Genomic DNA, 17,559 nt, shown 5'->3' with positions numbered 1-17,559 from the left:
AGGAATTAGTCATGTATCACAGTAGTTAAAGATGAAAAAATTATAACACACTATGTCGTTGCCATACAGTAAGACTGTATACAATAAAAAGAGGATTTATATGCCCTAAGAGCAGAAAAAAAACAAACAGCATTAGAACAAAAGTAACTCAACCTACTGGAAAAACAATTGTATGCAAGCTGTGCCTAGCGATTACAAGTGAATGCCAGTTCCAAAAAGAACTCCCCTGTTTAATTAAAAAAAAGTATAGGTTTACTAATAACCCCAGAAATGCCTATACTCACATTTGTGTAGCAGTATATTTATATAATCAAAAAGATTAACAGAACAAAAGATTGAGATAGTGACCCGTTATAGAAAAACAACAATTGTAAAGTACCATCAGACGTAATGTTACATCAGCAGAACCTGTTTCCATAAGGAATTTATTTATTTATTTATTGCATTTGTATCCCACATTTTCCTATCTATTTGCAGGCTCAATGTGGCTTACAGTATTCCGCTCTGGTTATCACCACAGCGGAGTAAAGATACAACACTGAAGAGAGGTATTTTGTGTTTATATAAGGAATTAACATTCAAAAGAGGTATTTTGAAATTATCATGCCATATCCTGAGATTGCATTTGATCCAAAAATTGCTGCAGTTGTTCTGGTGAGTCATATGTTTTAGTAGAATTATTAATAGTCATTGTTATCCTGGTGGGGTACTGTAGCCCGAAGCACGCACTGAGCGATTTGAGTCTGGCCCTCATTTCTAGGAAAACTTTGCATTTCATGGTTGTAGTTTGGCCAAATCAGGAACTATCAGGATATTTTTTCCATCTTGTTGGAGTGAAGGGATCGTGCAAACCGCTGTTTATATCTGAACAGCATGCGGGAAATGCAAAAGTTTAGCCACAATAGGGCATGGATGAGGCAAGCCCTGCCTCACGTCTGAATGCGTGCGCTGTGCATGCTCAAATTGTAAAGGAGGGTTTAATGAGATATTTAATAAAGTAGGGATCCATTTATCCAAAACTTCCAGCACTTTGGAGCCTTTGGGTCCCTCTCTTAAGCCAAGAATTTGAAAGTTGTTTGATCTAGAACGATTTGAGAGATCCTCTATTTCCATTTCCAACTTTTTAAAATGTTTACTCACTGAGTCTTGGTGTTGAGCTAGACTTAAGGAAGCTTGGTCCATCCAACCTTTCATATCTTCAATTTTATTTTGAAAAGATGGTAATGAAGTTGTTATAGAGGCCACTTCACCTTGCAGCTCTCAAGTAGCTTCAAAGTGTCTAGTTGCTAATTCCCTAAGTGCTCAAAGTTCTTCCAGCATACTGTCGGCGGGAGTTTGAGAGCACTTACGTTCCGCCATTTTTGCCGGGGGTGGCGGGTCTAGTTTCAAGCATTTAGATCCCATTGTCACAGTTGTGGCCGTGCCCCTGCATCTAGACTTACCATTTTCCAGTGATCTGGCTCTGTGACTTCTCTGGACTGCCTTGTTCCTTCATTAATGCATCTGCTGCCTAGTGTGCCTGCAATCCAAGCCTCGCTTTGCTGTGCTTGCAATACAAACCTCACTCTGATGTGCCCGCAATTCAACCCTCATTCCAAGTTGTGACATCATCAGCAACTCCTTTATTAAGCACCTGGAAACTCTCATGTTTTGCCTTTGCAAGAGGTCTCTTAATCTTGTGTTACCTGTTTAGTTCATATCCCTGCTTGGCTTTGTTCCTGAGAGTCTTGCTCCTGAAGGTCTGTTCTGTGTTTCTATGAGTCTTGTGTTTCTACACTTTGCTTCTATGAGTTTGCTTTTGAACCTTGTTCCTGAAAGCCTGGCTGTTAAGCCACACCCTGCCCTTTGTGTCTGTATCTGTTTGACTCTACCCTTGGCTCCTGCTTTTAGTCTAGCCCTGCTTTTGACACTTGCTAGAGTTAAGCTCTGTGTTTAAGCCACTCTCTGTGTTTAGCCAAGCTATTTTCCTGTTTTCTGTATTCCCTGTTCTGTTCCTTGTGTCTGTGGTTCTTGTCTGTTTATTCTGAGAGTGTGTAGAAGGCAGCATCGGCCCTGATTATTCACTGCTATGCAGCTGTGTCTGCTGCCTCTCAGTCTGCCTGGCCTTTCCCTTTCCAGCTGTGGGTGCTGGTAAGCACATTGCTTCTTGTTTGTTTGTCTTCCCTTTGTCTGCTTAATCCTTTGCCTGCTATGTTTGCTTCCTGGCTCTTGAGCTCTGTTTCTGTCAAGTTCTGTTCCTGTTGTGCGTTTCAGCCAGGTTCTGCCCCTGGTCTGTGTTTGAACTAGATCTATTTCTGCTCCCTGTCAAGCCAAGTCCCTTTCAGAATCCTGTTCCAGTCAAGCCAAGCCAAGTCTCTTCCAGTATCCTGCTCCAGCCAAGCCAAGTCTGTTCCAGTATCCTGTTCCAATCAAGCTAAGCCAAGTCCATTCCAGAATCCTGTTCCAGCCAAGCCTGTTTGAGAATCCTGAATCCTGTTTGAGAATCCTGAATCAGCCAAGCCTGCTTGAGAATCCTGAATCCTGTTTGAGAATCCCACTTCAGGCAGAGCTCCTTGTGACTCTGGGCAAGTCACTTAACCCTCCATTGCCCCAGGTACAAATAAGTACCTGTATATGTAAGCTGCATTGAGCCTGCCATGAGTGGGAAAGCGCGGGGTACAAATGTAACTAAAATTAAAAAATAATTTAAAAAATCCTGAATCAGCCAAGCCTGTTTGAGAATCCTGAATCCTGTTTGAGAATCCTGAATCAGCCAAGCCTGTTTGAGAATCCTGAGAATCTTGAATCGTGTTCGAGAATCCTAAATCCTGTTTCTGCCAAGTCTGTTCGAAAATCCTGTTCGAGAATCCTGAATCCTGTTCCTGCCTTGTTTATTGTCTTGCTTCTGTTATTCTTGTTGCCTAACTCCTGCCTTGTGTTGCCTGTCTAGTTGTGCTTTGTCTTGCCTCTTTCAGTCTAGTCCTGTCCGGATCCATTTCTTGCCTTGTTCTTGTCTTGCCCTTTCCTGGACCAGTTTTAATCTACTTCCGTGTTTTGCCTTGTCTTGCATTTCTGGGTCCCAGTCTCAGTTTTAATCCAGTTCCGAGTCTTGCCTTGTCCTGTCTGGGTTCCAGTTCTGGCCTCTTTGCCATCTTTTCCTTGCCTCGTCTGGATCCGGTCCTTGTTTTGTCCATTGTGTTTAGTTACCTCTGTTCTGCCTTGTTGAGTCTGTTAGTTTATAGTAGTTCAGTCGGTTCTGATTCCTGCCTGTGCCAGCACAGGTGATTTGTCTGCCAGAGCTCCGGCTTTGGTCCAAGGGCTCACAATTCCTGACAGTTGTGACAGATTGTAAAGGCCATGAGCCCGATGAGTCATCTGGTGTTGGTGTTTCTGCCTTGACCTTGATTTTGTCTTCTGTCCTGTCCTGCTTTATAGTGTCATGTCTTCAGTGTTCCTTCTGCTTTTGTCTAAATTTGCCTAGGACCTAGCCATTTCCTTATACCAGTTCCAGCAAATAGAGAAGTGTTGTTCTCATTCAGAGAATAGGAGACTACAGATCTCCTGTTAGGAAGGAGGCTTCCTTAGAGCAAGTTTGCTTATATTCAGCCACAGCTAATTTTGTGGCTAGAATCCCTATGAACTCATATCTTCAACCTGGTGTTTTCTGTTCTGTCTCTGAAGAACCGGACCATTGGGCGGTGGTCTAGAACCCTAGTTCTTTCAGATGAGTCTTCGGCTATATTGACAAAAATCACTACCCAGCCCAGATAAAGTTTCACCTCTTTATTCCTTATTTAAGAGAACAAAAGCGTCCAACAGTGGTGAAGCCAGACAGCCAATTTTGGGTGGGCCTGAACCCAAAGTGGGCGGGCACAAAATTTTCTCTCTAACCCCCTCCCCCAGCATTTCCCAACTCAAAAGATAAATACTTTAGCTGATGAACATCCCCAAGCTCTGTCACCTGAAAACTTCCACCAAAGATGGCCAGAATTTACTTTTACCAAGCTTGGTCGGAAGCAACAACTCCTTGAGCCAACGATAGCGGCACCCCATGCATGCTTAGTTGTCAGTGGCTCAAGGATGCTGCCCCCATTTGCCAAGCTCAGCAGAAGGGATTTCTGGCCACCTTCAGTGGAGGTCCTCAGCTAGCAGGGCTTGGGGATCCCCACCAGCTACAGCAAGGGTCAGGGCTGCTGTTAGCCATGCTGGGGCCCAGGGCAGAAAATAAAGAAGCCCTCTCCTCTTTAATCTCCCCATCTGCCCTTACAGTCTCACACTGACAGACCATCACCAAATACAGAACAAGGGATTACAAATTAGAAATAAAAATATGTAGACAAAAATTGAACTGAGAACCTCAACACTTAGTGCAACACTGGAGAAATAAAAACAAAAATGCATTTCCTTTTCTACTGAACACAATAAAACTGAACATATTCCATTTAAAACATTCAAAATAAAATTATTTTTCTACCTTTTGTTGTCTGGACATTTTATTTTTCTACCATGTTGGTTTCAGTTTCTCCTTCCCATTTTCCTGTCGTCTTCTGCTAATTCTTCAAGCAACTGTTGTCCATTTGTCTTTTCTCTCCTCTCGTTCCATTTCCTCACTACAACTGCTTCTGAAATATTGATCTTTCCATTTTAGCTCTTTCCTTTGTTTTTTTCTGCCTCTCTCCACTCAAATTTAACCCTCTTTCTAAACTTTTTCCTCCTTTTTACTTTTCAGATATCTATCAAATTTTCATCTCCTTTCACCCACTAGCTCACCCATATCCAAACTCATTCCTTCCCAGCCTTCCATCTTCAATCTATGCACCATTACCATATTTCTACCACCTGTAATCACTATCCTCTCATTCATTTCATTACCATCTCCCCTCTCTCTTTATTCTCTCTTCAATCTCATAGCCTGACATCTCCCTTTTACCCCCTCCCTCCATTGTCCTGCATTTCTCTCTCTTATCCATTGTACAGCATATCTCCCTTCTGCCCCTGGATCCAATATCTCCCTCTTCCCCCTCTCTTGTGCAGCATCTCTCTTTCCCTTTGCTCCACCTCTATGTCCAACATCTCTCCCATATTGTCCACTATCTCTTTCTTTCTCTTTCTCTCTCTGCCTTGAGCCCCTGGTCTAACATCTTTTTCTCTCCCCTTCAGCTATGTTCAATATTTCCCTCTCTCATCTCTCACTCCCTTCCCTCCACTGTCATGTCCAACACTTTTCCTCTATCGTCCTTTGCCACTCCTCTGCAGCCTTTCCCTTCCTCTCCCCACCATAGCCATATCAAACAATTCTCCCTCTCTTTTCCTCCTGCATCTCTCCCTCCCCCATGTCAAACAATTATTTCTCCACCCCACCGTTTCACTCACTCACTCGCTCTCCCCACCCCACCCCCTCTCACGGGGCAGGCCCAGGGCAAGGGCACTGATGCCCAACCAGTTTCTCCTCCTGGCCACTGCTGTAGTGTGGCGGCCTTGAGGAATTGCTGTAAGGCAGCTTTCATGCCCTTCCCTGCTTCTCTCTCCACCCCTGCGTCCCACCGCGCCTGCAACGAAAATGGTTGTCCTCCCCACCGGCGCTGCCTCTGTCCCTGCCTGCATTCTTTTCTTCGATCGTCGCGTCGCCGGCAGCGCTGCCATTCATTCAGGCAGTTCCGCTCCCCTCTGCCGCGTCCATCCGGCTTTCTGACGCACTTCCTGTTTACGTAGGACCAGATGGACGCGGCAGAGGGGAGCGGAGCTGCCTGAGTGAATGGCAGCGCTGCCGGCGACGCGACGATTGAAGAAAAGAATGCAGGCAGGGACAGAGGCAGGGTAGCTTGCAGGGGCCGAAGCAGCGCCGGAGGGGAGGTCAACCATTTTCGTTGCAGCGCGCGACATGCGAGGGATGTTGGGTGGGCCTGGGCCCGTTCAGGCCCACCCATGGCTACGCCCCTGGCGTCCAGGGTCCTGTTTACATCTCACAGGCACCCTTCCTTGTACAGCAATGCAAAAACAAACTCCCTTCCCCCAAGGTTCGGATTCAGTCCGCTGCCCCTTTTCCTCCTGAGAGAAAAAGGTAACTAGAATTAATTTCTCCTTATCCACAAGGGAGTAAACAACAAGGCCCAGGCAGGAACTCAACTCTCTCATTTTTCCCAGGAGACCCCATCTATCCCTCCTTAGTGCTGGCAACATGCACCAATTTACTCCAGGGCTCCGAGATGGCCTAAGAGTGCAGTCCAAAAACCTTTTATTTTACCTCCTCCTTGTGCTAGGGCAGAAAGGCCCATTAACGCTCCTTCCCCTTCTGCCTCTTCTGCTCCTTCCTCCTCCCTTTTTCCTGTGTCCCAGTTCATTAACTCCTTGCCACCTGTTCCTCTTTCCCCCGATTAGTTTCCATGCACCAATCCTCCTCCTCCCCCTTGGGACTTGTAGTCCTTGGGCTCTTCCTTCTCCAGATTCCCCCCCTTCTGCCGGGACACTTGGGAATTGTAGTCCCCCCTTATTCCCACAGACCTGGCCTGACTCCTCCTCCCTGGGATCCTAATCGGTCTGCCTGGTGGATCCTGGGACTTGTAGTTGTGAGCCCTAAGGAACTGCCGGCCACTGCTGCTCTGCTACTTCTTTCCGGTCTGCTCCCCTCCCTGTGACCCCCCCCCCCCCCCCCCACACACACACACACAATGCATATGACCAAAATGTATGTGTCGGCTGCAGGGTTTATTATAGAACAAAGCACTTAGTGACAGGTTCAGTACATGGCACTCAAAAATCGATTCTCAGTAGTGTTCTATAAAGGACTCTCCTGGCTGAGCACCCTCTAAAGAACAGCACATTGGGCTAATTCCCGCACCCAATTTGGGAGCAAGGACTTACTCCTGATGAAACCAGGTGTAAATCCTGGCATGTAAGTTGGGTGCACATCTCCAATATTCTATAACATTGCGCCCAAAATTTCAAAATGCCCCTGACACGCCCATGCCCCCTTTTGGTTTGTACACTATGGGATTTGGGCACCCAGTGTTCACTGTTTCTTCTAAGTTGAACAGGAGTCCTCCACCTTCAGTCCTGCCAGTGGGGTACTGTTTCACTATCACATTTTCAATATTCAGGGTCAGACAAGCTCTGTAGGATTCCAGGGAAACTACCTGTCTCTAACCATTGAGAACACAATATTGAAACTCCACCCACCACTGGTAGCAATGCAGTTGGAAGACAGGTAACAGTACCAGTGTTATTTATTACGATTTATTTACCGACTTTTTGGTTGAATTCACTCAAGGCGGTGTACAATAAGAATAAATCAAACATAAGCAATAGACAATTACAGCAGTAAAATTATTCAAATAACAATACAAGGTATGGCATAATATACTACTTATAATGTCAATACATTTTGTCTAGCCCATCTGGCTGTGATCTTCCCCTGCTTTTGGAACCGATCTTATCAGCTCTGCCTGGGCCCTCGGAAATTGATTTTCCTCCTGAATTTGTTTGACTGTACAAGGCCTCGTGCTCAAAGCAAACTGGGAGGGTGGCTGCACTGCAGCAAGAGGCTGTGCTGCAGGGGAATCCTCTTCCCTGCCTCCATCTAAGCACTGTCGAGGAACTGAGAAGGACCTCATGGAGTGTCTCCTGTCTGAGGCCTTGAGGATGAGGATCTTGGGGGCCAGGAGCTCTCTTTGGGGTACAAGACCTGGCAAGAGGATCTGCCCTAGGGGAGGACCCTCTCAGTGGTGCCCTTCACATCCCCTCTTCACATGGAAACCTTACAGTCAATTGTGGTAGTGAAATCTAGAGAGTTTCTTACTTCCCTGGATTTTATGGAGCTGTATCTCCATATTACCATATGGCAGGCTCATCTGACAGCATTATCAGTTGTGACAGATTGCAAAGGCCATGAGCCCGATGAGTCATCTGGTGTTGGTGTTTCTGCCTTGACCTTGATTTTGTCTTCTGTCCTGTCCTGCTTTATAGTGTCATGTCTTCAGTGTTCCTTCTGCTTTTGTCTAAATTTGCCTAGGACCTAGCCATTTCCTTATACCAGTTCCAGCAAACAGAGAAGTGTTGTTCTCATTCAGAGAATAGGAGACTACAGATCTCCTGTTAGGAAGGAGGCTTCCTTGGAGCAAGCTTGCTTAGATTCAGCCACAGCTAATTTTGTGGCTAGAATCCCTATGAACTGATGTCTTCAACTTGGTGTTTTCTGTTCTGTCTCTGAAGAACCGGACCATTGGGCGGTGGTCTAGAACCCCAGTTTTTTCAGATTAGTCTTCAGCTATATTGATAGTCCGCGGGCTACTGTCCTGAGTTCAGTTCACAAGTCCACTCCTGGTTCCAATTTCAGCAGCTCCAGTTCCCAGCACAACTTCAGTTTCAAGTCTAACTTCAGCCTTTAATTCATGTCTTGCTTTCAGTCCTGGTGCCAGTTGCAGTATCAAGGAATTGTGAAGTCCTGTACTGTGCCCGAAGAACCGGACCACTGGGTGGTGGTCTAGGACCCCATTTTTCTAAATGGGTCTACGTTTACAGGGATAGCCCATGGTATCTACTAGCTACTATTTTTGATCCAGTTCAGTTCACAAGTTCCAGTCCTGGTTCCAGTTTCAACATAGCTCCAGTTCTCAGTACAACTTCAGTTTCAAGCGTAGCTTCAGCTTCTAGTACATCCCTTGCATCCAGACCTGGTGCCAGTTCCAGTATCAGGGAATTGTGAAGTCTTGTACCTTGCCCGAAGAACCAGACCATTGGGGTGTGGTCTAGGACCCCTTTTTTGAGTCCTATTGGGCCTATGGTTACAGGAACGGCCTATGGACGTTTGCTGCCTACTGTTTTGATTCACTCCAGTCTATCAGTTCCTGTTCTGGTAGGAGCTTAGCACCAATCTCCAGCTCAAGCTTCAGTTTTTATCCTAGTGTAAACCCCCTAGTGGTGGAGCGGGTAATTACAATAATTAAAGAAATAAATACATAGGAATGTCACGGTTTCAAATAGGGTTCCCAAATAAACTCCACACAACCAAGAGATTTGACAACAAAATATTAAATATTAAATAATAAGGTAAATAGAAACACTTGGATATGTTCCTTAAAGTTGGTACCAATTCTTAAAGTTTGATAGTATTAAATAAAACTAGTGCAAGGTGTTAAATACTTTGCGATAAGTTACAAAGGCAATAAGATGTTTAAAACTACAATTACAGTTACCAAGACCCCGATCCCACTTCTGCAATAACACAAAACATCCCAAACATGTACACAACCCCAATTAGTGTACTCAGATCTGACATATATATATATATATATTTTTTTTTTTTTTCAATTTGTGTGCACACAGTAATGTTGCCGGTGTCTCAAATCTTCGCTAGCATCCCTGCACTCTTGCGTAGGGTACCTTGGTCTTCTCCACGTCCACGTCTCCTTGGTGGGAGAGGTCAACTCACTGGCTCTGGAACTCCAAGATACCTACTTCTCTGACTCAAAGAACTCAAAAAATGAAAACACTGACTCCCTGTGCTCGGTGGGTGTTTGCCCTTAACTGCAGGCACTCACAGGGCTTGAGGCTTAGCCTGGGCAGCTACTTCCCCAGGGCAGGCTCACTTAGGTGTGGACACTCGATCCAGCAGTCTTCTGTGCTGGATCCTCCAGAGGCAGACACTCATGCTGGATCTTCCTGAGGCAGACACTCACTGTAAAAACAGTTCCTTTGGAGTCTGGGCACTCAGTACAGGGGGGGGGGGTGTCTCTCTCTCTCTCTATCTTTGTGGGGCTTCTTCCCTTTCTGGATAGGTCTCTTCTTTACAGGACAGGCAACCACGCGGCTGGCTTTCTCCTCTCTGGACAGGCAAGCACACTCACACGGAGGGATGCACTGGGTGGACTTCTCTGGGATTCAGGGCCCTTGCCACGCTGCTCTCTATTCAGCTCTATACTGCTCCCAACACATCTCAGATCCCCAGTGCAGTCCCTCTTCCTCCTCTGCTTCTCTCTCTGACTGTAGAATGGCCTCTGTGGCTACTGCTACAGCTCCTCTTCTGCCCCCGGCTCGCTCTAGACCCCCTTCTCCTCCTCCTCTGTTTCTGTCTGCTTTGGTGCCTGCCCCTTACAGGACTCACCAGTTCTCTCTCTTCATCTGGGGCTTGTCAGTGGGTCCTTCTCTTCCAGCCAGCAGCTCACTCCTGCTTGGACCTGATCTTTCCATCCTGTTGCACAACAAGCCTGAAATAAGCCTTCTTGAATCATAAGGCACTGACTTTTTTCTGGACTACTTCAAAGCCAGCCTTAAAAGTCCATCTTTTTGAGACTGCTTTTAAATCTTAACCCTGGTTGTTTTTAACTATTTCCCTAAAAGAATTAAGGAGTTTCGTTTAGTATTTGTTCTGTCTTTATGTCTTCCTTTCTCCTCAGTCACAAAGCAACACCATAGAGAAAGAAAACAAGATTTCTAGAATTTCTTTTAAAAAAAAACCCCACCTCCCACAGTTTTATTAAATTGTTAAATTAAGAAGATAGAATGCTGAATATAGAAGAGATACAATTGCCTTCATCCCATGCTATGTATTAAAACTCTTCTTCATCTTCCCGTTGCATCTGCTCAATCAACTGTTGCCTCTCTGCCGCTTGCCGCATCCGCATCATAACCAGACTTTCATAGTCACGCTCTGAGCGCACAGAACCCTGAAGCGTTGAGGAATGGCTGGTGTAGTTGGAAAGTAAAGCGTTCGGATTGCCCTGCAACACTGAAGGTGGTGGGCTGTCCACCCAGGAAATCTTTAAAGGATTATTTATCAAACCAGTTTCATACTTTATCGCTAACTCAGCTGCTTTTACTGTAGCAAATTCCACAACTGCACTTCCTTTCTTCATACTGGACATCAGCAAATTTAGTACTTCTCCATACTTCTGCAGAAGTCTCAGGAGAACGTTCTTGGAGTAGCCGCCTTTTGTCTCATCGTGCTTTTTGCACTTCCATTTCAGTTTTAGTTTGGCAGTCACTCTGCTGTCATCATTTTTCCCTTCAGATTTACCTCGTACTCGTTCTTCTCTTTCTAATTGGAGCTGATCCTGGATAAGCTTCTGCTGCTCCTCCAGCAGGCGAGACCCCTCCTCTCTCAAGCGGGCAATCTGTTGTTCTAAAGTTCTGGTGATTCGAATTTCTTCCTCTTCACACACTTGAGCTTCTCGTTCCCGTGCCTCAAGGTCAAGCTTAAATTTCTTCCTTCTGTCATCAAGCTTTTGAGTCCTCTTTTCTGCAGCCTTCTTGGCTTTTCTCACTTTATCATATGCAGCCTTCGCTGCTGCATCGGTGAGTACTTCTAATGCTTGAGACAGCTGGTGGAACAACTCCGCTGCTCGAGGATTATCCGGGTGTTTGTCTGGGTGACAGGTCAGTGCCTTCTTTCTGTATGCCTTTTTAATCTCTTTTTCGTGGGCCTCCTCCCCGACTCCTAACAGGGAGTACAGATCCAACTTCAGCAGTTCTTTACTGGCTGACATGATTTCTTGTCTAGTTATTCCGTAGCTCTTCGGTTGGCAAAGTCAGCTCACCGGCTCAGGAACTCCAGGATACCTACTTCTCTGACTCAAGAACTAAAAAAATGAAAATCCTGACTCCCTGTGCTCGGTGGGAGTTTGCCCTAACTTCAATTAGTATTTTCTTTGGCAAGGGACCTTGTGGGCTAACTAAATTGAAACAAAAAGATAAGCAAGGAAAATGCCTATCTAGCCCTCCCAAAACATGACTCCTTTTCTTTTGTTATACACCCTCTACTCAAACTGATGGACTGCTAAACCAAACCTCCTAAACGCAGGCCCTTAACTGCAGGCACTCACAGGGCATGAGGCTTAGCCTGGGCAGCTCCTTCTCCAGGGCAGGCTCGCTTAGAGGCGGACACTCGAACCAGCAGGCTTCTGTGCTGGATCCTCCAGAGGCAGACACTCACGCTGGATCTTCCTGAGGTAAACACTCACTCTAAAAACAGTACCTTTGGAGTCTGGGCACTCAGTGCAGAGAGGGGAGGAGGTGTCTCTCTCTGTCTTTGTGGGGCTTCTTCCCTTTCCGGATAGGCCTCTTCTTTACAGGACAGGCAACCACGCAGCTGGCTTTCTCCTCTCTGGACAGGCAAGCACATACACACACACACGGAGGGATGCGCTGGGTGGACTTCTCTGGGATTCAGGGCTCTTGCCACGCTGCTCTCTATTCTGCTCTGTACTGCTCCAAACACGTCTCAGATCCCCAGTGCGGTCCCTTTTCCTCCTCTGCTTCTCTCTCTGCCTGAAGAATGGTCTCTGTGTAGCTACTGCTACAGCTCCTCTTCTGCCCCTGGCTCACTAGACCCTCTTCTCCTCCTCTGTTCCTGCTTTGGTGCCCGGCCCCTTACAGGACTCACCAGTTCTCTCTCTTTATCTGGGGCTTGTCAGTGGGTCCTTCTCTTCCAGCCAGCAGCTCACTCCTGCTTAAGCTTGATCTTCTTCTCCTCCAGCATAGTTGCCTCTCTTGCCTGAGCTTGCGGTTCTCTGCCCCTGCTTGCAGCACACTCCTGCCTGGATCTGATTTTCTGCTCTCAGAGCATGCTTGCAGCCTCCTCTCTTTGTCCAGACTTGCCTTTCTCCTTCCCAGGTTGCCTCTGGCTTGCTATTCTTTTTCTGCTGTTCCACCTCTCCTGTCCCCTGGATTGGCTTGAAATTCACACCAATCTATGGGTCAGGCTGCCTTCTGCCATCTCATTGGTCCAAATTCATGCCGTCCTGGCTCCTATTGGCCACCTTCCACACTGCCCCTCAGGCTCCCAGCTCTCCCTGGGGCCCAATCAGGAGCCTTGTAACAGACCTCACTGCTGCATATCCCCCCACAGTTACAAACTCATAAAATTTCAATAGTAAAGCTCCTTTATCTGGCTCCTAAACCTCTCACACCATCTTACTGCTTTAGAGTGTCTGTGAAAACTTGAACATTTTAAATCATTTTTAAATCCCAACCAGGAAACTCACAATTTGTAACATTTTATAGTTAGAACTTCAACAAAGAAAGTCAGAGCTCAACTATGGCATCTATGGGCACCTTAAACACTTTAAACATCTATATATATAAAAGGCAACCCCAACGTTCTATGAAGCCTCCAGCCGGAAGTGTGAAGTGCCAGAGATATCCGGTTTCCCCATGAGTGAAGGAAAACAGCACAGCATGAAATCCCAGGAAACAGTGAAGGACTCAGAGGGGAGAGAGATGCCCTCACTCTCTCTGTAACACAAACACAGCACAGCAGGAAACTTAACACTGAAGGACTGGACTCGGAGGGGGAAGGGAGGGCAGGGACACTCCCACATGTACACTCTGAAGAAAACCTTGCTAGCCCCCGTTTCATTTGCATCAGAAACGGGGCTTTTTTTACTAGTTTTAACTAAAAGGTGTCAATGCAAGGCTCCATTTGGATCACTGTTTCTGGTCTGCCCTGAGCCCTCTGTACCTCCCTGTCTGCTGCAAGATGCCCTCTTCTCTGGGAAAGGGGTGCTGGTAAAGGCTTTTTTTTTTCTTCTATATTTACACTAGGAGCAGCAGAAGTTGATCCAGGAACAGCTCCGATTAGAAAGAGATTTACAAGGGGCTATATAATCTGTATTTGCTTTTTACCACGAACTTCACATGTCCTTCAAAACAGAGGCCTTTAGGCTGCCGCTGTTCTCATGCATACATACATCTGTACGTAAAAATCTCGCGCTCCCGCCCCGCCCCGTCGCGAAGATACTACGGGTCGCTCTTGGTCATTTCTCGCACATCTCTATCTTCTATTCTTAGGCTCTTGATGCTACCGATGCTATATCGAAATAACCTTTCGTCTTCTCGTTGCATCTAAATAAGAAGATTAAAAACCTACAGAACTTATTTTGGATGAGCAAGCCTCAAATCTATCTTAAAAGCAAACGAATCAAAATCACCACCAAGACCACACCCACTGAACCCTCTCTTCTACTGTGTGGGCGAATGTGTGGGCGTCTGCCGTCGGGGTGGGCGGGCGACAACAGGAGCGGCACGCAGTGATGCAACAATGCCCGCGGCGCGCGGCCGCGCTCCTCCTCCCCCTCCACCTGTCGAGGAGTCGGCGTCCAATGACGTCACGGCGCTGGAGGTGGTGTCCTTCCTGGGCAAGTTGCTGTGCGCAGTCGCGGCGCTGAAAGCGGCCTTGTATCTGCTTCGCAGACTCTGTCTAGCGATGGCTTGGAAGTCCGGGGGTGCCAGCCACGCCGAGCTCGTGCAGAACCTCCGCAGTGAGTTCGAGGGGTGGATAAGGAGAAGAGAGGTGGTCGCGGGCGAGTGAGGCGCGCCACCTGGTCGGGGAGGGACTCAAAGAAGCGTTGGCGGTTGGAACTGCCCATCTCCTAGTTCTCATCCCGTTGTCGGCGGTGTGGCTTCACTTGTCAACACTGTCCGCCCGAGGAGCCTCGCCCAGAGAGCGTTATTTTATCGCTTTATTGAGGCAGATTTCTTCCGCCCCCTCCCCCCCCCAAAAAGAATAAGAAAAACTAAAAAAAAAAAAATCTTGTACGAATGTTTCAGTCTAATGGTGCTAGCTCTAATTGTGGCTTGTCAGTTTTCATATGTAGTTCGTTTTAATTATCTCGCTTCTTTGTGGGCGGGGTTGGGTGTGTTGGGAGAGCTGCTGGATCCGGGTGTATTTGTACCACTGAGTATCCTATGACTCCATGGAATGAGTTTAGGCAATCGGAGGAAAAAAAACATTTTTTTAAAATGAATTGCTGAATTAGGCTGTTTAGTTTTCTGTTTACAAGTGCCACTTATAGGCACATTTTGTGCATGTAGTTTTAGCGGTATTCCCGACAAACTAGGGTAGCGAGGATTCATTTACGTCTATGAACGTGAACATTTTCAAACGTCCTATCATTTTGCCATTTTTCTTTTAAACGTGTGAGAAGTTGTTTCCCCAGTTAGCAGCTATTTAGTTGCTGGAAGTGAGGATGCAGGGACTGGCCCTCTGTGTCAGGTGTTCAGCGCTGCGTGTGTCTGGTAGCGCTATACAAATGCAAATAATAATAATGTGGTGGCCAGTCGAGCATGTTTGGTTGCTTTTTCCTTGGTGGTGTATAGTAGTAGATGTGTTTTGGGTACAGGTCGTTTATTATATAGTTGCCTGAAAAGATAGGAGTGTGGCATGGGTCTGCAGCTGTCTGAAATGAACTACCAGTAATTGACAATAACCTCAGCAGGTTTGCAAGGGCATACACCAAAACACTAATTTTAAACAATTCTAATGAAAGGTACACAGAGAGTTCGGTATGGGCTGTTCCCACAATTGAGCTGATTTTAGTAAGCCTAGCCGCAAATCGGCTCACTAACATGCTGCATACATCATATTTTACCCTCTTTACGTGTTTCCCTGTTTTTTTTTTTTGTGACTACACCTTAAAAAAAAACTAAAGTGCAGATTGATCTACTAAGCGTTAGTGTATGTCCAAGCAAAAAAAAAAATAGAACAAGCTGGTGAAACTCAAGAAAACCTAATTTGTTAAATAACTTTGTCACTATGACCACACACATTAATGAATTATAGGCACTGGAAAAATGCAGAAAAAGGAAACATGTTTATCTGAAATTTGATCAGTTTTTCTCAATTATTTCTGAAGTAGTTTCCATGCCTACATCCTACAGAAATTTCCGTTTCAAAAAATCGTTGTTAGGGACGCCAGTGCTTAAAATATCAAAGGTCCTCCATGTTTAAATACTCCCAGCGGAAGGCAAATGCCTTTTAACAAGGGCAGGACGTTCGTAGTGTACTAGCAACCACCAATCAAAAGTCCCAAGAAAAGTTCACTTAATGAGTAGAACACTCCATTGTGTGACATCCTTAGAAGAAGCATTCTCATGATTAGATAGTGGTATTCCATTCAGTGTCCTCATTTAGGCCACCAGGGGCCATTGTCTTTAATTCGAAGATCCAGAATTGTTCTTGTAATGCCAAGTATACATCCCGATCACCCTGAAACTGCAAAGAAACTTGTTCAGTGATTAACCAATGCATAGCCGGAAAGTCACAATCCTGTTCAATGCAATGAGAAACTATAGGAGCTGTTCTTATTTATTTTTTAACCAGTGCTCCTATGCTCATTGAGATGTTGTCTAATTGTCCTGCTAGTGCGTCCCACATAGATTTTCAAGCAGGGACAGATAATAACATAAATCACATACGTTGAAGAGCAATCTCTGGATGTCCTTAAATTGTAGACCTTTAAAGTTTGAGGATGTTGCCATGTATTACCCATTAAGGACATAGGACATACTTTGCAGTGACCGCAAGGTTTATGACCCTCTGTATTGAAATCTTTGGCTTTTTGTCGAGGTGAGAAATTAGAACAGGCCAAATGATTGGACAAATTCTTACCTCTAGAGTATGCAATACAGGGGCCAAGTAGAAAAATTTCATGTAGTTGAAGCACATGCCAGTGCTTGTATATACTTTGTGCAATTAAAGCTGATTTATTTGAGTGAGCTAAGACGCGTACTTGTTTTTCTTGGGGTTCTTTTTTCACATAACACTCCTCTTCCTCCCTTACCTCTACCTCCCCTACCATTTTACTTATCCTAACCTATTGTAAGCAACCACATCTTACCCCTACCATTCTACAGCCATGTTCCTTCTATGATACTTTGTAATCCATACTATGTAAGCCGCACTGAACCTGCTATTGAGTGGGAAAGAGCAGGGTATAAATGTAACAAATAAATATGTGAGTAGTAATTCTGGATTTGCATACCGGGGAAACACGGAGAGTAAAATATGATGTATGGAGTGTGTTAGTGAGCCGCTTTGCAGCTAGACTTACTAAAATCAGCTCGGCAGTGGAAACAGCCCATACTGAACTCTGTGTACCCCTCCACTAATTATATTTCATTAGAATTGTTTAAAATTATCATTTTGGTGTATGCCCTTGCAAACCTGTTGAGGTTATTGTGGGATTGAGTTTTTGCAAGCAGATTTTGATATTATCTCTCCCGTCGGATTTCTTTTCTTCCATTGATATCCACCAGTAACTGAAGCAGTATAGGTTTTACATTGTAGGTGCTTGATTGCCTTTTAACTGTAGAACTGAGGCTCAACAACCAAATTGTAGATGCCATCTTTTTGTTGAATGAGTTTGTGACTAATTCTCAATAGCTATACACGCTGCTTCTATACAGGATTTAAATAGCATGGGATTAGCTAGCCTTAAGTTTTTGATCGTAAAGTAGTGTTGAAAACCTGCAGTGAACTTGACATTTTTCTATGTACTGATACTACAAGACTTGGCATACTTATATATATTTTTTTTTTTAAGTAGCTCATGCTTTTTCCATTGGTAAACTGAAGGTGTTATGAAATACAGTGCCCTCTGTTGCCTCAAATATCTCCTGTAACTTACCCAAGGTTACAAAGCACCAGTGGGGGGGTGGGGGGGGGCGAATAGGATTTGAACCCTGACTTTCAGGTAGCTGTTTAACCACTAGCCCACTCCAGTTTGCCATCTGTATGGTTACTCTATTCAGTTTTCCATGGCCCATTAGTGTTTATAGTCCATAGGAGATGCTTTTCTTCCTGTTAGT

General features: G+C 45.4%; 2 protein-coding genes across 4 annotated transcripts in view; one reads left to right on the top strand and one right to left on the bottom strand.

Moving 5' to 3' along the window:
- Positions 1–10,442: 10,442 nt before the first annotated feature.
- LOC115465109 (dnaJ homolog subfamily C member 17-like) lies at positions 10,443–11,472 on the bottom strand. The gene has a single exon (XM_030195514.1). It carries the CDS (start codon positions 11,457–11,459, stop codon positions 10,524–10,526), a length of 936 nt encoding a protein of 311 aa, XP_030051374.1. The 5' UTR covers positions 11,460–11,472; the 3' UTR covers positions 10,443–10,523.
- Positions 11,473–13,991: 2,519 nt separating this feature from the next.
- PCMT1 (protein-L-isoaspartate (D-aspartate) O-methyltransferase) overlaps positions 13,992–17,559 on the top strand; it is a 64,588-nt gene continuing 61,020 nt past the window's right edge. For all 3 annotated transcript variants that reach the window (XM_030198482.1, XM_030198483.1, XM_030198484.1), the window contains exon 1: positions 13,992–14,231. In XM_030198482.1, coding sequence (XP_030054342.1) covers positions 14,012–14,231 — 220 coding nt within the window. In that variant the 5' untranslated portion in view covers positions 13,992–14,011. The remainder of the gene's footprint in view (positions 14,232–17,559) is intronic.

The sequence above is a fragment of the Microcaecilia unicolor genome, chromosome 3 (assembly GCF_901765095.1).
Source record: "Microcaecilia unicolor chromosome 3, aMicUni1.1, whole genome shotgun sequence".
Lineage (NCBI taxonomy): Eukaryota > Metazoa > Chordata > Amphibia > Gymnophiona > Siphonopidae > Microcaecilia > Microcaecilia unicolor.
This window is presented reverse-complemented; position numbering and strand designations above follow the sequence as displayed.